Source organism: Glycine max, chromosome 4, assembly GCF_000004515.6.
Source record: "Glycine max cultivar Williams 82 chromosome 4, Glycine_max_v4.0, whole genome shotgun sequence".
Lineage (NCBI taxonomy): Eukaryota > Viridiplantae > Streptophyta > Magnoliopsida > Fabales > Fabaceae > Glycine > Glycine max.
Window position 1 is genome coordinate 49,396,033 of NC_016091.4, and position 26,464 is coordinate 49,422,496.

A 26,464-nucleotide genomic window follows, 5' to 3' on the forward strand; every position below is an offset into this window, starting at 1 on the left:
TGATATCTCTCCGCGTCTTGTTCGTTATCTCCTATTTATTGAGAAACTTTTTTTTTATTTTGGATTTTTAAAGTATTTTCCACTGTGACTGTGTTAAAGGCAGAATATATCTAAAGGAAGCTATTAAAATTAAAGAGTTAAGAGTTTACTTTGTATAAATTTATTGGCTTAAATTTCATAGTAATCGTCCTAAAAAAACAGTTGACAATATTTTTTACATAAGTCAAAATTATATATTTAAGGAAGTTCAGTTTGTTTCACTCAAATTAACACTCATTAGTTGCTTATTGAATAAGACAATATTATATTATATTATATGATACGTTTTTAGCTTTTATTTTTTGAGTGCTTCTAATGATTATCCTACAGCTATATGATGACAATGTTTGATTAGATTTGACTAACTAGGTGGAGTATTTAACACAGTTTTTCTTGGCATTTGCTTTTGGAATTTCCCTTTGCTTTAATATCAGATTAGATTAACAACCATGTAATTTATGAATTCATAGAAAAGAATAAAAACTGTATAAAAAATTCTTTTAGATATAAAATAACTAAAAATGTTTATCGTAATTTTAGTTCGGCATCTTATATTTATCGTAATAAAATATAATAATAGTAAGTTATTTTCACAATAAATTACATTATTACGAACTTACGATAAAAGAAATGAAATATATATTGATTTTTATATTCTAATACAAAAATGATTTTTCTCCTTTGACTATAAAAAATTAAATCAAAATTTATATTATAAAAACGTCATTAACATAATCTGTATTGATAAATTAACGGTATCACTTTATTTTACATCACGCACGTGTAAGTGAAACGTTTGAAAAATTAAAGAGTGGATTCGAAGTGCAACTTCTTAATTTTCTTTTCTTCATCATTAATTGTGTACCAAACTAATTTAAATTTGTAAGGATCTATGAATGCAAGTTCGTATTAGTAGTTTGAGGATTTTTCTTTTTTTTTTTTTTACATTTTTAAGAACTTTAAAAATAATCATTTTCTATGATTTAAGCTAAACCAAACACTTACTCCAAACACAATCTTAAATTATAATTTAAGGCAATATTAAGACGCTAATGAAAATGCACTTAAAATATTAGTATTACACAGCGTTGAAGACAACAGGTTCTGTTCTCGCAAAAATCCAAACCATAAAAGCATGAATCGTTCATTTCTTATTCGAAAAAGAAATAAAATACAAGACTAAGCAATATTGACTCATTTGTCAATTACTCATCCCAATTTCGAAGAAACTGCAATTGATAAAAACTTGTTCATCATTACATTTTAAATTTAATTCTACTGTTTTTGAGACACCTTTGGGCAGAAGACTAAAAGAAAAGCTAACAAGTACAATGTGTAAATACATGGTAAAGCAAACTAATCCGTTCACATTGACTATATGTCAAAAGAAAAACACCTACCCAAACCTTTCCCATTTAAAAAAGAGATAAACACCTAACTGCATTCTATTTTTTTGGTTGCCATTTGCCAATAAAATATTAATTGCATTGCATCAGAAACAACAAAATTACCTAAACGGCTAAACCTATAGCTTCAGTAGAACTTTCAAAGTGCTTCTGGAAAACGTAAATCTGCAGGGCCTGGGCCCAATATCCCTTTTTGTTCGCTTATCTTGCCCAGCCCAATAGCAGGTTCTACTGCATGCCCATTTATTATTTCATCATCTGGCCGAATGGTTACCTGCTAGAAGAATAACATACTTAACAGTAAATGCACCCATAAAAAACAAAAATAAAAAACTATGGATGCAAAACCATGTTGTATTTTAATTATGAGACCATTGAAAAGAATATTTTGGCAAAGCAAAATCCAAGAGGCAGAAGTATTCCCATATAATTAGTACTATATAATAGAAAACTGGGCCATGCAGATGAGAAGCAATTTTGGAATTGTCAGCTTGGAAAAAACAAACTCATTTGCTTAAAGAAAGTAAGTTCTGACTGTACATGAAAGCGTAAGATAGTTAGCTAAAGATCACCTCTTTGATTATACGAATAATGATTTTGTTTTTGTTTTTTAACTCTCAAATGTACCACTTTCAAAAGAACTTTCCAAATATAATTTAGGCTTAAATATGTGTTCTTATTCCTAATAAATATCTTATTTATGTGTTTGCTCCCAAATAAATTTTTAATGTGTTGAATTTTTAATAAAATAATAATTTTATTTTTAGTTCTTGATATTTATTTTTAATCTCTCTACTAAATTAACAAATTTTATATTTGTTTCTTGATAAAAAAATTTGTTTGTTATTAGTCAAGACCAACAAAACTCGCTAATTTATTAAGGAATAAATATAAAATTTACTAATTTATCAGAAACTAAAATAAAGGTGTTATTTTATTAGAAACTCCGCAAGACAAATTTATCAGAGAACAAATACAAAACTCGAATATTTATTTATTAGGGATCAAACACATTTAAGTCATTTAATTTTGATTTTATTTTTCCTTTTGATTTTATTATTATTATTATTATTTTAGTACCTGTGTTATGATCAATGTACAATTTTAGTCTCTTAATAATTTATTTCTGAAATTAAGTTGCCAAATTTTTTATTTCCTATATTCAAATATTGTTTTGACTTTTCTTTTTCTTAAATTTCAAGAATTCTCATTTTGTTCTCAAATATCCATAAATTGAATCAACTAAACCATTTTAACCAAAACGTCATATTTCATTCAAATTCAAAAAAAAAAAAAAAACCCTCAGTTTTCTCATCTTCAACCGTCCCTAGCATCGTATTCTACAACATTATCTACAAATTTTAGACAACCCTTTCAAACCCTCTTTTAGGGAAAATCTGTTATATAGTCAATAATTATTTGAATAGGAAATACAAGTTTGAGGGCTTTGAGTAGAGAAAAAGTAACATTTTAGCCATTGAAAAAATTAGGAGATTAAATTCAAACAAAAAAAAAAGTTAATGGAAATGTAAAATCACACATTGATCACAATAGAAAAATTAAATATATAATTAAACCTTTTAGTTCATTTTAAAAATTTATTTCTTTTTTCATTTCTTTTAAATTGATGTTTCCTGAAAATATGGTAAGTAAACCTGACCCAATTTATGAAAATTAAATTCTCATGTCCTACACCATGAATACCGCCTATTAGGTTAGGTGTGTGTAGGTCCATCTGTGAAAACCCATATTTAGTGGGCTCCGCCACATCTAACGTTCAGTACTCTGTAGTCAGTAGTATTCCCCTGGAGCAAGAATTTTCCTTCTATTTTCTAGAGCATGTTGTATAGCTCTCACAATGCCAGTAATGAGTCAATGCTTAATTTGATTGCCAGACATAGCAAGCTTTCTAAAATTAAAATTTTATAAACAAAACCTTTCTGCGGTCTGCATGGTGGACGACACTATCTTTTAAGAGAATGTTAACCCAGCAAGTTAGAGGAATCGTGGTGATAGAATTAAAAAGAAACAAAAGCACCTAACACATTAGGAAATAAAATAAAAAATTATCATAGTAAAAGTGATAAATCAAGGTAAAATAGTCTATAATATATATTAATTACCTCGTCGAGATTATAACTAACATCTGGCAATAATGGAGTCGCAATTGGGGGTGCAATTTCCGGGTCAGGCTTTTGAAATATAAATGTGGTGTAGAGACCTGTATTTAGTGGAAAGTACAGTATCCGAGTATCTCCATAAATAATAGGTGATAGTGAAACCAAGAAACTTGTAAAAAATAACATGATTTAAGAAAAAATGATTAGCGCATCACCTAGTGCATCATATGAACGAGGAAGAAGTCTCCCCCTAGGATCCAAGAGGTTTGGAACATAGTGCGTTAGCAGGCCTGCTAATTGTGCTCTTACAGAAACAATCACAAAAAGTAAACTCAATAAATAGTATTGCAAACCCAAAAACTGCTAATAACAAACATTATATTTGAAGGATTTGGGAGGATCAATGCCCCAGAGAATGCAAAACTAACCTGTTGTCATCATAAAACTCGGTCAAATTTTGAATCTCCACGTACTCAAGACCAGCTTCCCTGGCCAACCTGAGTTTTAAGAACAAACAGTTTTTTTCAAGTTAGTTTTTTTTTTTTAAAGTCATAATTGAAGATATGTGGAATGAACCAAATAACTACATGAAGTTATATGATTATCTTGTTTGCTGAGCAAAAAAAAGTACAAGTTATAAATTCATTCTTGTTCTTTCAAAGTTTTAATTTTACATTCCCAGGGGAAAAAAGTCAATTTTGTTGTGTTTGGTTTGGAATTTCTTTATGACTAAAAGTTTACACAAAAATATAATAAAAAATTGGCAATCAGCCTTTCCCTTTTAAAATCAGGTTTATTAGGTAATATCAGAGAACAGAATCAACAGAGCACATTGGGACCAACCAGCACACCAATTCACAGTCGTCCACTTGAGTTATGAAATAAGATGAAAACCTGATGAAACTTGGAAAATGAACCAAGCAATGGGTTTCAGCAGAGACATCATTAGCAAATTTTAGCTGGTATTTCTTTCCAAATAACGGAAACCTGGAAATGTTGAACAGATTCAAATTAAATGACAAGAAGATTTTAACTAAAATAACCAAAGAACAGAATAAGCAACATGCAGTTGACCAATTATAGGGATATGTACTTTTCTTCTTCAACTTCAAAAGTAATCATGTAATTCTCTGTCCGGATGCAGTTGGGAACAATGTTTGGCTTCATGCTGCTGCTTTTGTTGTGATAGGCTTCAACATTCCTCTGGTACTTGGCCCTACATGACTACAATGTTAACTTTATCCAGTAAATTTGTGTATAACAATCTCATGCAGACTTTACATGAATGCTCAGAAAAACAATAATGAAGACAAAAGCCAATAGGATTCAAGTTCATAAGTAATGTAATGGATGCAATCTGTATATAGAAAATAAATAAAAACAATTGCAACTAGGACGATGAACAAAATTGTCCAACCAAAATAAGGTCATTCCTGATCTAATTATAGAGTTTTTATGTAGACTTCATCTGAAACCACCTAGCTATTCTTTTACCTTCTTTTTTTTTATCTTTTTTTCTCTCTACTAGACAGAAAGGGACCAACCACATTATAAATATAATGCATCGGGCTTGAAACTACCTAAACATTAACAAATTAAGAACAGAGTGAAAGAAGATGGAGAAATTAAGGACATGGGTGTAAGAAACCAAAAACATAGCCTAACTAAAAGACATAATTCAGAAATCTCACACCTAGGAAAGAATCACAATGTCAGTAGAAGCAGTATTATCCAGTTAAGAGGAACAGTTCAAGAGATGAAGCTGAAAAAGAGGGGCAATGTACATGCACATCTTTAAGCATCCAAGGGCACTGTTTCCAGAATAACAGATACATTTTTGCTTGCAGTGACATCTAGAGCAAACAAATCAGGGTATATCCTTACATATATTAATGTGAAGTGATAACTCTGTGACACCATCAAAATGATTCATTCAAACTGGAGTGTATAGTGGCACAGTTTAAAAAAGTGGTTCCAAATGGGCAAACCCTTAATTAAATCAACAAAAAATTAATTTGGCACTATAAATCAAATGAATTTTCTTCAATCAATAGAACAAATAAAACAGAATACAACAGAGAGACAGCATGCAAGAATAATAGGCCTCTGAGAACTCTCATACCATATGGTAGATGAGTCAGGAGTAATACCAAGAAAATAACCCCCAGGTTTCAGCAGAGATGACACATTATGCAGCAGTTTCCGTGCTTTCTCTTCAGTCTCAAAACACAGCTGCATTAGAGATGCTAATCAGAAGAGGACCAATAAGCAAATCTTAGATGATTAACTAAAACACAAAATTCAAAGAGATAATGACTGCAGATGTTGCAAGCACCAAAGTATTATATTTCAAAAGGACCTGAGCCTCTAACTAGGTTTACTTGTCCTATTTTTGAAGGAGATTTTATCATTAAAAAAATTACAACAATCTGTTAGAAAATAAGATACCCTCAAAACAAGCTGAACAGCAACTGTAGCTCCATCTAAATAGCCAAATAAATTAACAAATACAATGGTTCAAAACATATTTACAAAGTGAATGTCCGACCTGCAAATGCTGCAAACAGCAGACAACATCAGCCACGTTAGTCTTCTCCTCCAAATGCGTTTCTGTATTCTTCTGTAGTAAAACATGAAAACATAAATTATAATTTTGTTTAATTCAATTCAAGGTGGTCTAAGGCGCTAGGGGTTTCAAGTTTCAACACCTTGCAGCAAAGTGTGTGCCTTACTTGACAAAAGGTGATAACATAAGAAAATAAAAAAAATACTTGACTTTTTTTTAATTAAATTTTTCATATATATTCACCACTCAAGCATAACATTCACAGTAAAATTTGGAAAAATCAAGATGTTCAATTCACAAAACCTAATATGCTTGTTGCTAAGAGTCTCAAAAACTATTTTTTAAATACATTCTAACTAGATTATATGTCCTTTAGACTTTAGTATCACAGATAGCAAGTTAAAACAAATGGCTTGATTTTTTTAAAAGAAATTTTTGAAGTGCTGTGAAGAAGGAGTTAAAGGCATGGCTGATGCAGAGGGATAAAGGGTGTGAAACCCTATGAAAATTTGCAGTCAAACTATGGTGAGAGTTAAAGGCAGAAGAGAGATTGAAGATGATGTTTGTTTGCTCACCGTGCAAGGATCAAGCTCAAAGAACTCGGCAGTGTAGGATTTCCTGTGAATCTCCCAAGCTTCTCGCATTTGCTCTATGCCAGACGAAGGCGCATCTACAGAAGCAGCAGCAACAACAAGAACAGTTGACTAATGAGAATGAAAGGTGAGATTGAGAAGAAGAAGGGAGTACCAATTCCAATGTAGTGGCCAATTTGAGCGTCGACCCATTTATCAGCGTCGGCATCCCCACAGTACAAGTCGCACACCTTGAATGAATGGGAGTGAGAATAAGAATGGGGAAAGGAATAAGCGAATTAAATGGGAAAGAGCTACGACGAACCGTGGCGTAGGGGTGAGCGAAGATGTTGATGAGAGCCATTTTGGCGAAATCATAGAGGCGCTGCTGTGTAGACTGACTCATTCTTCCTCACCGCCAATAATCCTTCGTCTTCTTCACACTTCAACCTCAACTATGGATTCCACACACCAACAGTTCCGCCTTTTTTCTTTTCTGTAAGCACGTTTCCACATTAAATTTTCCCCAAATTTTAAAAAGTAAAAATTAAAAACTGATATTGTAAAGGATTTTAAAATGATACCCAGTTTTTTAAACTCAGATTAAAATAATCAATATTTTATTAAATTAAATAATTAATAGATAAAATAGTACATATAACCAGTTAGGGGTGTTTGTTTTATGGATGGTTTTCGTAATCCTAAACATCCAAAATTCAAAAAAATTATCAAATCTTTATTACAATGTAATAAAATAATTAATCTCAAATATATTTTATTTATGAAAAATTTATAATCTCATGTTCAATCAATATTTAATCTGGACAAAGAAAATAAGAAAAAATTATTCTTCAACCAATATTTAATTCCGACAAAAATATATGTTTTCATTATTTATGGGCATATAAAAAATATTTTTAACCATTTTTAATAATTCAACAAATACATTTTTTTATTAAAAAAATTCAAAAATAGCATTCTCATGTTATATTTCTAATAATAATATTTCTAAGATTAAAAAAATTATACAAGCACTTCCTTAGAGATGATGTATAATTATTTTATTGACTGCAAGACTAATTTCAATTCAAAATTTAGTCAAGCTTAAAAATGTAATCAGATCTCTTACCAATTTATTGTGTGTTACCAATTAAATCATTGAGGTTGCCAAACATACAAATATTACATACACATGTTTGAAACCAAGTTTGAAATGCACTAAGGGTGTAAATGGCTTAGGTTTGATTGAGTTTTGTATATTTTTAAATTCAATCTAATTAAACTTAATTGTGTTGGATTATATTGAGTTTATCTTTTTTTTTTTTTTTTGCCAACCTAATCCTACTTTAATTGGATTGGGTTGATTGTGGGATTTAGCCATTAAAAAAGTATCACATCTTTAAGTTTTGGAAAAAATTAAACAAATCCCCAAACTCAAAAATTGTAAGGATATTTTAAAAATCATTATTTATAAAATATTGTACTATTCATATGATAAATAGAAAAAAAAATAAAACATAAATATATACTCATGGTATCATTCATATAAAATAATGTTATTATCTTAAAAAAACAAAAAAGATAAAATTTAAAATAATGTAATATCTTAAGATAAACAATATACATTAAGAATGAGGTGTGCTTAATTTTGAGTTTTTATATTAATAATTTAATTGTATGCTGAGTTAAGTTGAAAACTCCAAAATTTGTCACTCAATCCAAATTTAATTGGGTTCATTAAACTAAAATTAATCTAATTCAATGACTCAATCCAACTCACATAAATCTAATTGGATTGGGTTGGATTAGGTGAATTGGTAGATTGAGTTCGATTTGCTTACACACTTAAAATGCAATCCACACACTCTCTCGACAAACAAAGACCAAAAAGCCTTGAATATACTTAAAGTTGCTTCAGGTGGATATGACCTTTGAGTTTCAATTTTTTAAAAATAACAACCAAATTTTAAAATACGATTTGTTTCTAATAAACTCACTTTGAAAGTTTCATATCATATTAAAATTAATTTAAGAATATTTTTGTGTGATGGTGACAACAAAGGTAATGTTAGTAGCAATGAAGGCGATAGAGATACTAGTGATGATTAAGGTAACATCGGTGGTGGTGGTGATGCTGATGATGATAGCAACTAGTGTTGATGATGATAAATGTGGTATTAGTGGTGATAATATTGATAATGACAATGATGTTGGTGGTTAGAGGGGGGGGGGGGGGGGGGGGGTGGGAAAATGTTAATGGGGGGTTTTGGGGCCCTGGGGAAAATGAAATTTTTGGGGGAAAAAGGGGGGGGGGTGCCAAGACTTTTAAAAAGATTGGGGAGGGGCCAAAGGGGGGAAAACAATGACATTGATGGCGGTGGTGATGGTGATGGTGATAGTGACAATAGTTATGACGGTAACAACGATGATAATAACAATGGTTTTGTGGTGACAATAATAAAAGTGATATTGGTAGTAGTGACAAAAAAAAATAATATTATCAAATATGAGAAATGTGTATTTTTTTAAACTAAAAACTAAATTCGCATTTTTTTTTAATTTTAAAAATGAATGTAAAAATATTTCAAAAATAATTTAAAAATTACCGTGTTGTTATTTGCAATTTGTATCCTTCCACTCTCACTAGGATTTAGCTTAGCCTTGATAGTGAATTTATTGATGCAAGGTATAAACTATTAACCAAAACAAGTATAAGCCATGATTGATTTATTAGAAAGTACTCTATAAAATCCGTTACAAAGTAATTAGATGCTCTATAAGATTTTCCCTTTGTAATTTATTGGGTTTCCTTTTGAGCATGGTCCATAGCAAACTATTATTGTTGTGATGATCAATTAAAACAGTCTATTATCTGCTTTTCTTGCTTCCAAGTTTTTCTCATACTATAAAGGATTAGCATCCAATGTAGGATTTTGAACTGTGTCTACACAGACGAACAGTTTCCATGAATCCCAGTTTTCAAATTGGATATATCATTTTGTCACACCAAAATGTAAAACATAGAAGAGCATAAGGAAGAAAAATGAAAATGAAAAAAGTTAGAAAAGGCAAAGAGCTTTTACCGGAGGAACTTTATGCAGTTAAATTTGTGTAAGTGATATTTATAAAAAATAATTATTATAGTTTATCATTTCATTGTATCATGTTAAATATTTTATTCAATTTCATTCATATCTTTCTTTACCTTCTAAACACATGATTATAAATTTATCTTAAGATGTTTCTATTTTAATGTTATTATCATAGGTTCTCAAACTAAAATGTTTTCACTTTTAGAAAATATTTGAATAATAAGAAAATAAAATTATTTTTAATTTAAACATAAATACATCTAATTAATAAGGAAAATAAATAAATATCAATAAAAAATAGAAAAAAAAAACATTACTTTGAAAAAATTACAAATTATGAAATCCATTCTTTCTAAATAGATCTCATAACACGTGTAAAAAAATAAAAAATAAAACATACGTGGACAAAATTATTCACATTGAGAGATCAATAACATAAATTATATTATTTGTATAAATATTTTCCACTTGTATTATTTAGATAAATATTTTTTATTTATAATATTTACATAAAAAAGTCTAAAGTCATAACTTCCCACTTCTATATTTTTTTTTTTATATAAAAAAAACCATTAGAAGTTGTAAAAGGGAGTTCGCCTTCGATGACAAAGTCATATATGGACTTATCCTTGATTGGATAATTATTCAAAATCCACTCCCAATTGATAATGTCCAAAAAATTACCCTCAAATGGTAAAAAAGACACAAATAATAGATTGTGTTAATTATTATTTATTTTAAAAAATAATTAGAAAATTAGATAAAAAAGTTAAAAATTAAATTTTAAAAAATAATACTTCAAAAAAATATAAAAAACTACTTAAAAAAAACTATTTATTAAATAATCAAATAAAATTTTCAAGTTAACATTTAAAAACATATTTCCAAACACATAACCGAGTATAATATTTGTGATTGAAAGAAAAAGAGAGGCAAACGTGGAAGGCTCGAATCGAAACGTGCCCCTCAAAAAATGTAACTATAAATAAAGGCAGGCACAGACTCCATTCTTCTTCCATAACAAGCTCTGAAAAGAAGAGAGAGAAGGTGGATAGGGTGATACAGATTACAGAGTTTGTGTATCCATCTTCGTTCGTCGCTTGGCTTGTTCGCCTTCACTCTCCGACATTCACATCATTCATCAGGCAAGCAACGCCCTTCTCTTTCCCATTTCTTCTTCCTTCCACTGTTCTCTCCACTTTATGTTTTCTATTCGTTATTTTCGGTTTCTGAACCCTAGCGTTTCACTTTCACGTGGCTTTCTTATTTTCATCGCTGCACGATAGTGTTATGTCGTATTCTGGGCTGCTGCATGTTCTTTTTTTTTTTTTTTTTTCTTTTGTTCTGTGTAACACACGTTTAGAACTTTCTAGCGAAACTGGCTATTCTTCGTTATTTATTATTTAATTTGATTTGATTATTTGATTTGGTACTGTATTATGGAAAAGAAAACCTGGAAATGGAAGGAAATATAATTTATGGATTATGATTTGTTTCCTTATTTAGAGCGTATAATCAGAGGTAGCCAGGCTTAAATACGGGAAGGATAAATTTATTTAGGTATCATATTTTGTCAGAGATAGATTTGATTGTCTCGTCTATTTTGTACAGTGATTGTTTGATGCTGCAAATACTATATTTTATTGCTGTTTTTTTGAAACTGATATCAAGCTGCAAACTGTTCTGATTGTTGCGTATACATAATTATTTTGTGTAATTTATTATCACGTTATGCCCAAAGTGGAATTTTAATTTTGTTTTTTTCTCTCCTTTTTTTCGATGGCTTATTTTCTTAATCAATATCTCCCTTTATTTGATTGACGATATGTTCCGTTCCGTTCGGTACTTTACTCTGTCAGTGTTCGAAAGGCCAAACCTAATTTATATAATCAAATAAAATTTTATTACAAGACCAAATAAAATAGGAAAGGCAATCTTTTCCAGGTTTGGTCTTGGGGGGGGGGGGGGAGGGGGTGCTTTTAAATTGAGATTCTTCTTACTTGGCCATTGTTTTTCCACTTTACTCTGCTATTTAGTCTGGTTTTGTAAGTGCTGCTATTTTTTATTTTTATTTGTTTTATGAAATATGGTGGGATAGTTTTTTGTTTGTGACCACTCATGTGCTTATTTTACAGAGACTGGAGCCTGCGAAGAAAAGAATAATTTATGGAGGACGGCGCAGGAAGAGGTTTGGAATGCCAGAAGACTATGGATGGGAAGGTGAGTAACAGTAATGGGCCAGAGAAGGAAATTCCTTCTTGTTGTCTGAAGGCCAAGGCTTCAATCCCCGAGTCAGAGGCAAAATTCCATTCCACTGTTGTTTCTGGGTGGTTCTCAGCTTCTCAAACTTGCTCTGGTCATTATCTGTTATTTGTTTTCTTTATTTTTGACTTCCATTTCACTTGCAAGAATTAGACCTGATTGCTTGAGTGAAAGGATCACTGATGTTTATGACTTTCTTCCGCTTTTTCTTTATAGGGAAATCTGGGAAAGCTGTTTATTTCAACAACCCAATGTGGCCAGGTGGGTGTAACTCATACATATGCAGTTCTGCACCGTTCATGTACATTTGCTTTATTGCAGTGAGAGCTTGATAGTTTGATGCACCGCTCTTTTATGATGTTTGATAGCCTTAATTGTAAATCTTGCTTTTTTAAAAACAACCATAATTTTCTTTTGACAGCCTTCATGATTATTGTAAACTTTAGATACCATTGATTCTTCATAGAGAAGGCTGAATCTGGAAAATCATATTGTTTGAAATTGGAAAATTACTTTTGGCTAAGGAGACTGACCTAAATGTTTGATGATGTTGTATTGAACATTTGAAACTGTTTTCCTTCTTTTTTTGAACTACAAACATGATAACCAATGTCTATATTTTACAGTCATGCATAAAAGCTCACTTTCATAGTTGAGATGTGTATTGTGTATGAAATGATTGCTACTGATGGCTTTAGTATCTATTCTATAATTAGGAGAAGCCCATTCAATCAAAGTAGAAAAGATCTTATACAAGGAAAAGTCGGAGTACCAGGAGGTCTTGGTTTTTGAGGTTTGGCCTCTTCATCTTATAATGTACTATAACTTTAACGTGAAAGGGATAGATGCTAATCCTTTCATTTTGCAGTCATCAACTTATGGGAAAGTGCTTGTACTTGATGGAATAGTTCAATTGACTGAGAAGGATGAATGTGCTTACCAGGAGATGATAGCTCATCTTCCCCTCTGTTCAATTCAGTCCCCCAAAACTGTAAAGCCATTTGATCTGATGATTTTTGTTCTGAGCTTATATTATGACTGTCGAATAAAAAAATGAATTGCTTCAGTTTCAATTTAAAAGTATTGTTACTTATCTTCATTAGGGAAAATGATCTTGCAAAAGCTTTACTGCATACTTTGTTATTCAGAATTTCAGCAGTGCTTCTTTTTGTTCTTTAATATTTCTGTCAATGATAGCCTTGCTTGTTGTTCCTATATTTTATGCTCTCATCTGTATGGAGAAAGTGTTGAAATATATGAAAAATTCAAGTTTGATTGAATTTACTCTACTTTTTCAATATTTTCTTTTTCTTTCCCACTGTCTTCATAGTCTGTTTAATGATTTCTTATGTTCTTCATTCAGGTTTTAGTTGTTGGTGGTGGAGATGGTGGTGTTCTCAGGGAAGTAGCCCGCCACAGCTCTGTTGAACATATTGATATTTGTGAGATAGATAAGATGGTTATTGATGTAAGTAAAGCCATATTTCAATCATTAATATAGATATTTCGTTATTGAGAATATATATATATATATATATATATATATATATATATGCTGTTATGGTTATTTTGTAGGTTTCTAGGAAATTTTTTCCACAGTTAGCTATTGGGTTTGAAGATTCTCGAGTACATCTGCATGTTGGTGATGGTATATATTTATCTGCTGGTCTTGTTTTAAATTTGTTTGAGTTGCCTCTTCTGTGCAGAATTTAGTTTGTTAATTTTTTTCCACCCATTTTTGACAGCTGTTGAATTTCTTAAATCTGCTTGTGAAGGGAAGTATGATGCCATAATTGTTGATTCCTCAGATCCCGTGGGTATGTCGTTTCAATTTAAAACTATTCATCTAACATATTAGAACCATGCACTTTTGGAATTAATATTGAACAAAATGTTGTTAAGGAATCAAATAGTGTTTTGATGGAGAATTCAGTTTTGACATGGCTTAACTAGATGAGGTTGACCTGAACCCTTTTACTGCATCTGGTACTTTGAATGTTTAGTTTGTTATGTTGGCTGGTAAAACAATATTGATAAACCATCTACATCTACCTTACATGCAACTCTGAATTTTATTGAAAAGTTTAATTTTGTTATGGTTTTCTTATGCTAAATTTTATACTTTGAATTATCCACGAACCTGTTAGCCACACGCTAATTATACCAAAAGAATTAAGAGATTAAGATTCCTCTATTTTTGGTTATTATTATTATTAACTAACTATTTACAGGATCAATTTTGCGATTTAGGTCCTGCCCAGGAACTTGTTGAGAAACCTTTTTTTGATACAATAGCTAGGGCACTAAGGCCTGGCGGAGTTCTTTGTAATATGGCAGAAAGTATGTGGCTTCATACACACCTTATTCAAGATATGATCTCTATTTGCCGAGAAACATTCAAAGGTTCTGTATGTTATGCTTGGGCCAGTGTACCAACATATCCTAGGTATTTGTACTTTTAAAAATGTTGATATTTCTATTCTACTTTGAAGTTGCTTTGATGTTTCTTTTAGAAATTCATTATATATATATATATATATATACTTTTGCTTGCACCTGATGCAAGAGTGAATGCAGTTTTTTCTTACAGTGGTGCAGTTACACCGGAGGGTCTCACTTGTGTGGCATACCATTATAGTAGGACCCAAGAGATGATGTTGGAAAAAATCCTACCATAAGTCAATCCTAGCATTTCTGGTTGTCACATTGTTGCTTTAGTGTGTTAAAGTTTCAGCTAACCATTTTGGGAGGTTTCAAAATTGAAAATTATTTGATTTGATTTTGGAATCTGCGATTTTTACTTGCCTTATAGGCTAGCATTTTGGAATGGTGTACTTATAACTAACAAATGGCTTCTCAATGGCAAAATCCAAATCAAAAGAGTGAACTCTGCTACCAAGTGCCAATCATTTTTTTGTTGAGAAATGCGATTTACATATGGTTTATTTAGATATATTGGTGATGGTGTGTTGTCCAACACTCTTCCTTTGCATGCAGTGGTGTGATAGGCTTTCTTCTCTGTGCAACAGAAGGGCCGCCTGTTGATTTTGTGAATCCTATCAATCCCATTGAAAAGTTGGAAGGTGCTAATGAGCACAAAAGAGAACTTCGATTCTACAATTCAGAGGTAAAATATAAGGTTCATATAGATAGTTGATGCTTTTGCTAACATAACTTATACTGGTACGAGTTGTCTATTTTTCTTTTTGGAAAATTTTAGGTAGCAATAGCATGTAACTTGTGTGTGATTTTCAAAGTTTTGCTCTGGTTTGTCAATTGCATTGTGGACTGGCGTCTGAAAGAGTTCATGTGGAGTTTATTTGTACTTTTGAAAATATTTAACAATCCTAATGTTTTTTTTATATCTTTTTTGAACAAGTTTCCTGGTGCAACTAGTCAATATAACTTTCTTTTGGCTCATTACTTATTCTTTAATTGAACACACCTTAAATGCTAGTTGCTAACTGTTGATATATTTACATGAAGTAATCTATTGGTATGTATGCTTTTGCAGATGCACTCAGCTGCTTTTGCGTTGCCTGCGTTCTTGAAGAGAGAAGTGAGTGTGCTCCGTGATCTCTCCCTTCAGTAGCAATGCATGATGATTGCCTATTGTAACCCCTAAATAAGAAATTTTGACGACATGGTCATTGACAAGTGTGGGATAAATAGGAATCTGGTGTGATTAATTTTAGGTTTACCAATTATGTGTGTTGTGGAGTCTGATTAGCTAGGTTAATCTTAGTCGATTTCAGATGGCTTTCTCATATCTAGTTTACAATGCTATATTATTTAGGTTTTTTAAGCACATACTCCTAAGACGCGCATTATCAATTATTAAATAATACATGGAAAGAATTTGCGATGGGAATGTAGGTTTTTAGAAATTTGATTTCATAATGAAACTTTCTCGGCATGTATATTTTATTTTATGCATTCATCGTAAATTTGGAACAGTTATTGATTTGAATGTTAAGTATTAAATAATACCATATAATTAGTCTCTGATTTCAATGAATACCTTGTTAGTTTAATGAATTTGCGGTGCCTTAAAGCCTGGATTGCGTTGTATATTGCTGTGGGGTTCAAACTCAAACCTTGTTTTGGGGCTTTGATCATGCGAACAATTAAAAACTTGTGTTGATTTTGTTATATCAAATGTGATATTATTGTGGAATATCTAGTTTGGTAGGGAAGAAATTATTAATTGGACAATATTATTCCCTTAGAGAACGTTTGAAGGGAAGAAATTATAAAGTATATAATTTCACATTTTCTTAAAAAAGTTTCTAATTTCACATTGAAAATATGGATCAAAATTGGATTTAAGCATTTAAATTATCTTTAATCTATTTTTAAATAATTCTTAGTTTCAAAATTTTCTTTTAAATTATAAACCATTTTTACAACTGATTTTGGATTAAAATGAAAATAGTTTTTAATACCAATTTTAGGCCGAATTCAACGTTATTCCAAGGCCCAACAGAATCCGCGAAAGGCAATTACCAAAATCTAAGTAACTAGCGCGCTTTAAATACTACTCTCCTCACTGTCAATGTAAAACTATAATTATTATTACTATGTTATTTTCAAATTTATATGAAATCATATCATTTAAATTACTATTAATTTTAAATTAAAATTAAACTGTTAATTATTATGATGAGTATCTTACTATTTTAAGTTCTAAGAATCCTATTTTTTTATAAATTATATAAAAAAGGTTTAAATATCTTTTTTCTTTATAATTTAGTATTTTTTGTCCTTACAAAATAATTTTTTGTTTAGTCTTTTAAATTGTTTTTTGTTTTTGTTTTTAAGTCTTTAAAATACTTTAAATAACACTTTGAACATCGGGAAAATGTTATAAGGATGATAAACAAACTAAATATAATTTGCAAAAGACTAAAAAAAGAAAAATAACTTTACAAGAATGAAAACAAAAAAAAAAGCTAAATTGCAAAGATTAAAAAGTATTAAAACCAATAAAAAATCCTATTTTTAAAAGCATTATTACTATCTTCAAATTTAAATCAAATTAAACATTATTTATATTTTATGTATGCTAATTTGATTCACCAAAATAATATATTGGTAAATCCATTTACGGGGATTAAAATATTTGTTTAAATAAGTACAACACGTAATGAAGTACTCACCAAAAACTCTCTAAAATAACAATAACTTCACTAAATGCAAAATTACATTAATAGATGATGACACAATTTTAAATTATTTTTGAACGGAAGATTTTCCCGTTTTGCATTTGAAATATCACCTCCATTAACCCAGCAAGTAGAAAAAAGAAAGAAATAAATTGGTCATTTTTTCTCGGTTTCATTTACGAATGAAATACTTCAGCAACAATCATATATTTATATATACAACTTCATAGTTTATATTTTACAGACATCTTTACACTAACTTAAAAAATAAAATAAATAAACGAAATGCCATTTTGGCCCTCTATCAAAAAAGGTCATTTGATGTGAATTTTCCTTCACTCTCATCCCTTCTTTTCTTATTACAGAACCACCAATTTTTTCCACAACTATTGTTCTTCAGATGTAAAATCAGGCTCAGCAGGCTTCTGCAGCAACATGGGTGATATTCTCTCTGGCACCCTGGCCTTCCTTGTGCCATTTCTACGTAAAAGTCTAAGTGCATTAGCTGCAAACCTTGAAGCATATATTGTGGCACCTAGACTTGGTGAACTACCACCTGCTTTGGACAATGCATCTTGCAGCCTGTTCTCCTCTTCCCTAAGAGACTCTTCCAGCTTCTTTTTACCATAGCGCCTCCACGCTGCTTGTATGAAACATGCAGCCCATGTACGCCATTGTTGCGAATAAAACCTGAAAGTGTGGCGAAGCTGCTTGCTATGAAGGCGCCGGAATTGAGATGCAACGAACTTCAAGTCATCGGCTTTTAGAGCGAAAGCTTCCACTTCTGAAAGAGTTTGGACAGTCCTAGTTGATATGGGAAGGTTGGATGAGGATTGAGGATCTAGTGCCCATGTGAGAAGTTCCTCTCCACAAAAGTCACCAGCCTTGAGGTATTCAGAGTTAAAGAAGCCTGTTCTTCCACCATTAGTGGTCACAGTCAATAACTTGCCGCGCATGATAAATAGCATCTCACCAACAGGATCTCCTTCCCGGACAATGCAGCTTTCTTCTGTGTATAGCACTGGCTTGAGTCGGTCACACATAGCATCCAAAAGTTGCTCGTCCATGTTCTCAAACATTGGCACCTTAAGTTCATGCAAGAGAAAGATTTTAGTTATTACTAAAATATTACATGGAAAATGAACTATAGCTTCAAAACTTCCAATAGCAACAATAATTGGTTTACTTTTCAAGAATTGTCTAAAAAAGTTAAAATCCATCAGGCTGCGGACTGCCCCTCTTGATATCCTAAATATTTTGAATTACCAAAGGATTATGGATCCTTCTCCAGGACACCTAGCTAGTTTTAGCACAACGTGATCACAACTATCTTTATCATTTCTCAGTGCCCAGTAAATGATTTGATTACAACATAAAACTGCAGTGCTTCAAAATTTCTAATGAAAACATGCACAACACTCTCCTTTTAGAGAGTTCAAATGTATGTACAGAACATGTTCAAACAAATTACTAGGGAAAGCAGTAAAAATATACGGCAAATCATGTGAATCTTATTCACTTGATCTACCTAGAATTAAAGTTCAGAAAATTTTTAATTTTATTAAATCAGAATTTCTATTGGATATACCATATCTTCCTGTCCAATGTTCCATTGGATATTCTATCAAGTACTCACCAACCAAAAACAAAGAAACCCCAAGCAAATTTTCATCTTCAATAATTAAAAAAAGAAACAAAGATCATAGTCACAGTAAAAGAATGATAGCAACACGATGTGAAAAAAAACCCAAGATATGGAGAAACGTACCCTCATCAGCAAAGCCAGGCAAAGATGCCGCTTGATATCCCTTCTTAAATCCTTGGGAAGATCTCGAATCAAACTGTCTTCATCAACACCTCTGGTTTCTTGCCATTTGTACTGCTCATGTCGTCTGATTCTTTCTCTAAGGCTGTCAGGGAGTAATCGATGGGACATCCACTGTTCTGCATCTCTCCTTTTCACCCTCATTTCCTCCAATCTGGTGGTTGTTGACTGCAAATATGTCTGTTCCAAAAAAGATATTAGAGTCAAAGTAGAAGAATATTTGGCCCAGGTTTGAAACTAGCTTCCAAGCAGAAATGTGGAGAAAAAAAAAAAGATTGAGGTCCAGGATTTTAGGGAATATAAAAATGAAAAATATGATAAGAAAAAATAGTTAGATAATTCTGGAAGAGGAGCATTAGAAACAGATATCTTTGTCCATGCCTACCTAGAGAGAATTACAATAACTTAAATGTACAATAATATACATTGTTCACCCTATTTCAGGCAACACTTGCAGGGAAAAGGCAATTAACACCTTTGGGAAGACTATTTTTTCATAACCATAGCTTATAGAATTAACAACCTCTACTTCACCAGGACAACCCAGAAAACAGAATTCTACAAGAGCTGATGTTCACTCCCAAAAAATTCAAAAGTTAATAGTGCACATTCTCACTAACGATAAGTCTATAATTTTAATAGCAGAAGGAAGTCTCTGAAAAAGAAAATCTTAATTGGAAGATTCCCTAAAAGAATGATACTTATTCAAATTAGATATCAGTTCCTTCTTTATTTGTAACAGTTCTTAACTTTGGCGGTTCAAATATCTCTATTCCGTACATATTCGTTTAATTAACCAACAATAAAAGAATTTATAGCACCAAAAAACTGTTATCATCAAACAAAGGTGGAGGGAGGCAGATCACGGGAGGAAAATATGGCACTGCTAACCATTTTATTCCAAAATCAACAAATAGTGCTGCTTGCCAGTATTACTGCTTGATTAACAGACAATAAAGAGATATTTGACACCAACCTGCATATTTCCAATGAGGAATGCAAATAACACCAAACCAGCAATTGAAATGAAAATTGCAAAGCAGATTTCCCAAACATAGGTACTTGTTGCAAGGTTCTGACCAAGAGAACTGCAATAGATGGAGGTATATATACAGAATGTCAGATAACTTGGTAAAAATATGCTCAACAACAAAATCAAAATTCAAAACATACTAACAACATGCAACTTCAAAATTGACAATTGACTGACACCTCTGCCAATCCCTCACCTCACAATTGTGGCATTAAACAAATTCAAAACTGAAGACCAAACCATTTCCACATGCTTTTAGAATATACAATTGTTGTCATTGAAAATTAATGCCATTCAAATTGCAAGGACAACAGACACAGAAACAAACCCACAAAAACACATGCATTTCACACAAACACAACACTTGGGAAAAGATGCATTTATTGAGTATATACACACTGAAAGGCAGAATACTTTTTATCCAAGGGATGTCAGCAAACAGAACTGTAAGAAGCAGTTCTATGCTATGAGGATGCAGACATATGGAGTCCAGGCACAGCTACAGGCTCCTAGCACCACACTCATAACTGGCATCAACTCAACAAAGTTGTCACCAAAATAATGAACACATTGCAATGTACGGTTACTTCATAATCTTAAAATTAATAGCATATAATAAAAAAATAATCAATAAAGCACACCTCAAATTTCTTAGGCCCCACCAAAAGCAATAAAAGAACTTTTGCGGGAAATCTCTTGACTCCACAACTCCAGATTGAAGGGCATCAAGAAATATTCCAAAATTAAAGAGCGTTGTATTTTGAACCTGTATTGGGCAAGAAGCATTCAGGAATGCTGACATTGTGCCCAAAACCTGATGATTATCACAATACATAGCTGCTGTGTTACATGTGCTATTTCTTCGACACACATCTTGCCAGCACGTGGTTTCTCTTTCTATAGAAAACAAGTACCAAAAGGCACCAATAACCTAAGAGCAACAAGTAAATCAGCAATCAGAGGCAGATGATATCATTTTCATTAGTGAGATCATTTGCACACAAAAAAATGCAACAATGATATCAAATCTAAATATGCAACATTGGGAACTAAAATAAAATGGTGCGGACCTGAGAGTTTGAAACAACATATAAACCAAAAAACCATGGACACAAGGTACATCATGAACACAAGGACACAGAAAAACCATGCAGTGTTTCCATTAGCATCAAACACAACTATGTGTATGTCCAACAAATGTATTGAAACTACAGGGGTTTGGGTATAGAGGGAAGAAAAGGAGATAATAGAGACTAAATACTCTGAAATTGATATTATATCAAATGATGTGCTACAAAACATAAAGCACTGATCCTTATTTATACCAACACTAGAACACAATCCTAACTAAATAGAAAGAAATCATGAAATATTAGGAAGTATAAAAACTAATCCAAAGAGATAACCTAAAATATTCTAAATAATTCCGAGATAAAATCTAGATATTCTTAAATATCCTTTGTGTAAGAAAATTCCCAGGTTCAAGTAATAGTGTATAAGTTTGCCTAAACAGAATAAGGATATAAGTCATAACAAAAATGAGTTTAAAGAAAGCAAAAAAAAAAAAAAAAATTTAAGATATTATAGGGCAATTGACTAATGGCATAGTTAATATATGAAAAGTGTTATTAATGCTGAAAATAACCATGAGGGCTGATGTTATCAAAAGCAAAAACTTAAAAGTACAATATTTACATAAATTGGTCTACAAAAATAATAATAAAGAAAATAACTGAATATTACCTTCAATTAAAGTGTTGTTCTATGTTCTTCCAAAGACTTAAAATCATTAACAATTGAAGAATAACAACTTTAAAGAATATTTGAGAATATTATAGAAAATCTTATCAGTGCCAACTAAATATCGATAATTTCTAATATATGTATGTATCTATGTACATACATTTAAAAGTTTGGGCCCCCTGGGAAACCCGAAACCCGGAGATGAAACACAGCAGCAATAGAGGCAATTAATTGGAGGGGGGATTAGCCATGGGAATAAAGTGAAGCTCTAGATTTTAGCCATGACATGATGTGTTACATTTCTTACAAAACATAAAGCACTAACCCATAATTATACTAGATATTAGATCATGATCCTAACAAAATATTTTTTGGTTACATCCTAACAAAATATGGAAACACATAATTACAAAACATCAACTTGAACCGCCGAATTGTGTTATGTTTTAATTCATATACAAACTCGTGCTTTGTAATAGGTTGAACAAAAAGGTTATGTATCAAATCTGCACACAACTAAAACACTGAATCATATCCCCCTCTCCCCATCCCAAAACTACATCTCAGTTATCTAACTAGCATAATATACACACACAGGGATCATAATGCTGTTGTGTGCGTACACATCATCACAAGAAGGGCAAATATTTGTGCCTATCAAACTTTCCTTGTTTAATCTAGTGATCAGGCAAAATAAATCCACAATACATTCAAACAGAAACACTTAAAATTATACAGATTATGGCTTTATAAAGAAAAAAAAACAATGATCTCAGAAACAAAGTGGCAAAACTAAACAATAAATTTAGTAGAAAGCACTATAACAAAAAATTATTCTCAGTAATGTACACGAGAAAAAGGAAAAATAAAAATTGCAGCATAAACTTACATGACTTGCTAGCATGTAAAGAAAGAGATTGAATGCAGCTCCAGCCCAAGCTGTTTCAGTGAGAATGCCAGAGGTCCTAGTAACTTCTTTATATAATGGAATTATTCGTAAAAACCGTGGGATATATTGGAAGAAGACGATAAATTTCAGCAAGGTCTTCGTATTCAGTGATTCAGAGCCGCTCAACTTTGGAATGATAATTAAAATTGCCACCTAGCAATATAGAAACAAGTTTTGAGTCAAAATGAACATATTGAATTAACTCAATGAATTTTTTTTAAAAATAATTTAAACCCACAAAACTACATAGATATTAATCTTGGAAGGATAAACTTAATCACTAGTTACAGATATATCTTCTGAGTGAGTCCACGTGTTTAACATTCTACTTTATAAATGCGATCATTTGGAATATTAATCACAGCAAAAACAACTCAAATTCCTAGAGAGAGAGAGAGAGAGAGAGAGAGAATGTGAAAACAAAAGTTGCATTACATTCATGCACAAACTCATCAACCCATAGTTCTTCACGCGTTATTGGGATGTGGATGTACAAAAGATGAAAATCAAAAAGTCCAACAGCAGAAAGAGTTTCCTTACCTGTGGGAGGGGAAGAACGGCAAGAATGTCAATTAAGAAGTATGATGATAGGTACCGCATTGCTATTGCCCAAGCATCTTCAACCAAAACACCTCTTCCAAATACTCGAGAAGAGGGAGCAATAAATCCAGTACGAAATTGGAAAATGATATGGATTATATAAAAAATATCAGAGAAAGATCTTAAAACAGTTGCTGTAATTTCCATTTTTCTGTCCATTGAAAGACATTTCTTGTTATCATCAATCACAGGGACATAGAAGAACAAAGGATCGAGTGATACAGCAATAAGACATGATAATACAAATATCTTGTTCCACTTTTGAAGGAAAGGGCCCTGCGGATCAAGGATTTTCTTTCTAGAACTAAAATTTCTAGAAAGAACTCTGTTATAGGGAAGAGATTTGAATGATTTTCTAAATCTCTTTATCCCCTCCGAACTAGATTCTAAACCCCTTTGAAACTTCTCAGAAACTGAATTTAGTGTATTCCTAATACTCCCCGAGCGTGTTACGTGAATTGCAGGAGAGTTGCTCTCGGAGCCCTTGTCTGAATTCCAATCCCGAAATCTGAACATCATATAAAGAATAAGACTCAGTTCATGATTAACTATCTGATAAACAACATATCCAAAGCTAGGGCAATAACACTATGAAATAGACATACAGGCACAGAAGAGACAATTATTGAATAAAACTCCCGAAAAAGGGTACCAATTATAAGTGTTTAAAGCATTTTGATGTTGAAGAGTGGTGAGTAACAAAAGTTAAGAGCAAAAAATGGGAAGCCTTATCACAAACATGAAAGACTTGCCCCCAATAACAACTAAAATTCTTCTGAAATACCATGAACAGCATCACAGAGACTAACCTAACAAATTTGTCTTGCTGAAAATTCATGACTGTAGCCTAGTTCAAAAGCAAGGTAAAATTCAACGAATCAGTGTCGCGCAAACGTCACAGGACAGTAAATAGCTTCTTCATGAACCTGAAAATCTCACGGCCTACTCCTGAAATAGTAAAAACAAGTGAGACATCCACAGTTAGATATTCCAATTATCTACCAAAACAGAGACCAACTCATCAATAGGGTAAAACAGCCGCCCAAGCACCTTGCGATATATTGATCCGACAAAAGCGACACCAATCAAAATCACAATAAGTCCACAAAATGAAATAAAACTTTCAATAATGGCCGACAAAACACAAACACATTAAAAAAAAAATCAGCGTGATAGCCACAAATATAGTTTCCCTCAAATTTGTCAGCACACACACATACAAGTACACATCATGATATGGATAATTACCGTGTTTTGAGGAATTACTAAAACAGTGTATCATTAATCATCACGGACGAAATTCCAAGTACACATTTAATGATAACAATAATTCCATAAAAGCAAGACAAAACAAATCTCCATCCCCTATCCTTGTACAAATTAAATAACCTGATCAATCAAGCGAATAGTCAAATTCGCAGCCAAGTTGAAGGAAAAATAATTAGAGGGAGAAAGCGACGGAGCAGTTACTGAGGAAGAAGAAAGTCAGAGTGAATTGAAAAAAGTATATAGAGAGTGGTTGAGAGAGAGAGAGAGGAGAAGGAGAAGAAGAGTACCGGAAGAGAAGTAAGGAAGCAAAGAGCGTGAGTAGGGAACGGCGAGAACAACATGTGAATGAGTTTTGAGGAATGAAAAAGAAGAGACTGAAACTGTGACAGAGAGAAGAAGGTTCGTGGAAAGCGGGAAGGAAGAGATGGTGTTGAAGACAAGGATGGATAAAGAGACAGTTGGTGTTGAGGATGGAAGCAAGACAGTCTTGTCTGTCGCGGGACCCACACTCACTCTGCCACAGTATTTCATAATTTACTGTCTGTTCTCGCATGGTCATCGGTTAGTAGTAGAGTGTGAGTCCGGTCAACCACCCTCGCCCTGCTAATGCACACAGCCGTATCATAAACTCCAAATCTTTACCTTGTAAAAGTTTACCAGAAGCACCTTAATCTTTGAAAGTATCTTGCATTTAATTATTCATTCATTGGAGGTAACAATTTCAAAACTATATCTAAGTGAGATGATTCATTTTATATGAAAGTGATACAATCATATATATAACTTACTATGTGTTAAAATTGATGTCCTATGATCAACTTTTAAATATTTTTATCCTAATGATATCATTTCAAAAATATTCCTCAACTAATTGAGCTATTTTTAATGAAACTCTTATTTTTTATATCAAATTTTAACAAAGGATACTTTAATGAAAGATATTTTTTGTATCATAATGAATGAAGGATACTTTAGATTTTTTTAAAGAAAATATACTTAGTAAAATTAAATGATATTAATTAACTTTCTTACTTACATAGTGTAAAAAAAAGTTATTTGTGTTCATATTTGAGTCCATTGAAGTGTATGAATAACAAGTGAAGTTGTTCATGCAGTTGTTAACTCGGATCTATTGATTTTTGTTCTAGCATATGTTTCTTAGAGTTTGAGGTAGTCTACCCAAAGCATAAGACTGTGTTCTAATTTGTCTCCATCTCATGGTTTCAGCATGCCTTATACGGGAATTTCAAGAGACAATCCTATCAAAACTAATTCCTAAGATTAAGGCGATAAGATATGATACGATATAATACCAAAAATAAAGATATGATACCATATAATACCTATGATATATAACAAGATTTTACCATATATGATTAGATATGTCATTGTTATATAATAAGATATGATTATATCAAGCATGACTATGACATATTATTACAATTTAAGGGGGCATTTGATAAACAAAATTTATTTACTTTCTTAGGAGTCTTAAAAGTATAAAATTATGATTTTCATGTTTAGTATGTAATTAATAAAGATGGTCAGGAATCATATAGGAAATTATGATTCCTGAGAATCAATTTTATCTCACTTATCCGCAAAAATATTCCCAATAAGGGAGGTAGGAATCCAACAACTTTCACAATGGAGGGAAAGTTTTAATTACATATTTTATGTGAATTTTTAATTTTTAGAAAATATATCAAAACTAATCAAATGTATTTTACACATTCCCAAAAATCATGATTCTCGAGTATGGAAAAACTGTTCTCATGCTAAACCCCCTAAAAGACATGTGTGGATATTGGTCATAGAATTAT

At 31.8% G+C, this 26,464-nt stretch overlaps 3 protein-coding genes across 10 annotated transcripts; 1 reads left to right on the forward strand and 2 right to left on the reverse strand.

The window, feature by feature from the left end:
- Nucleotides 1–1,274: 1,274 nt before the first annotated feature.
- On the reverse strand, nt 1,275–7,223 carry LOC100810904 (mRNA cap guanine-N7 methyltransferase 2). Of its 3 annotated transcripts, none has more exons than XM_006578856.4 (11): nt 7,029–7,223; nt 6,879–6,954; nt 6,707–6,801; nt 6,114–6,185; nt 5,688–5,797; nt 4,659–4,781; nt 4,460–4,552; nt 3,994–4,062; nt 3,781–3,869; nt 3,569–3,666; nt 1,275–1,719 (listed from the first exon to the last, which is right to left on the reverse strand). In XM_006578856.4, the coding sequence occupies exons 1-11, from the start codon at nt 7,107–7,109 to the stop codon at nt 1,585–1,587; spliced, it is 1,041 nt and encodes a 346-aa protein (XP_006578919.1). In that variant the 5' UTR covers nt 7,110–7,223; the 3' UTR covers nt 1,275–1,584. The 3 variants fall into 3 exon arrangements, with proteins under 3 accessions (XP_006578919.1, XP_006578921.1, XP_006578922.1); XM_006578858.4 differs by having other exon boundaries at nt 1,275–3,483; XM_006578859.4 differs by lacking the exon at nt 1,275–1,719 and having other exon boundaries at nt 3,509–3,666; nt 3,781–3,858.
- Nucleotides 7,224–10,702: 3,479 nt separating this feature from the next.
- Nucleotides 10,703–15,976, forward strand: LOC100816988 (spermine synthase). 5 transcript variants are annotated; one of them, XR_005890974.1, is made up of 12 exons: nt 10,703–10,940; nt 11,931–12,151; nt 12,274–12,318; nt 12,774–12,850; nt 12,926–13,048; nt 13,421–13,525; nt 13,633–13,705; nt 13,803–13,874; nt 14,308–14,503; nt 14,635–14,754; nt 14,870–14,956; nt 15,055–15,184. XR_005890974.1 is itself a non-coding variant. In NM_001255319.2 (11 exons), exons 2-11 carry the CDS (start codon nt 11,962–11,964, stop codon nt 15,647–15,649), a joined length of 1,089 nt encoding a protein of 362 aa, NP_001242248.2. In that variant the 5' UTR covers nt 10,813–10,940; nt 11,931–11,961; the 3' UTR covers nt 15,650–15,976. The 5 variants fall into 5 exon arrangements, 2 of the variants coding, with proteins under 2 accessions (NP_001242248.2, XP_014629847.1); XR_001387735.3 differs by lacking the exons at nt 14,635–14,754; nt 14,870–14,956 and adding an exon at nt 15,572–15,761 and having other exon boundaries at nt 15,087–15,184; XR_005890973.1 differs by having other exon boundaries at nt 14,635–14,956.
- A 1,437-nt stretch (nt 15,977–17,413) lies between these two features.
- On the reverse strand, nt 17,414–25,109 carry LOC100817516 (cyclic nucleotide-gated ion channel 1). 2 transcript variants are annotated; one of them, XM_006578860.4, is made up of 8 exons: nt 24,929–25,109; nt 24,182–24,320; nt 23,313–23,880; nt 22,713–22,925; nt 20,722–21,011; nt 20,024–20,135; nt 18,991–19,227; nt 17,414–18,307 (listed from the first exon to the last, which is right to left on the reverse strand). In XM_006578860.4, exons 2-8 carry the CDS (start codon nt 24,208–24,210, stop codon nt 17,609–17,611), a joined length of 2,148 nt encoding a protein of 715 aa, XP_006578923.1. In that variant the 5' UTR covers nt 24,211–24,320; nt 24,929–25,109; the 3' UTR covers nt 17,414–17,608. The 2 variants fall into 2 exon arrangements, with proteins under 2 accessions (XP_006578923.1, XP_014630444.1); XM_014774958.3 differs by lacking the exon at nt 24,929–25,109 and adding an exon at nt 24,762–24,908.
- Nucleotides 25,110–26,464: the final 1,355 nt, after the last annotated feature.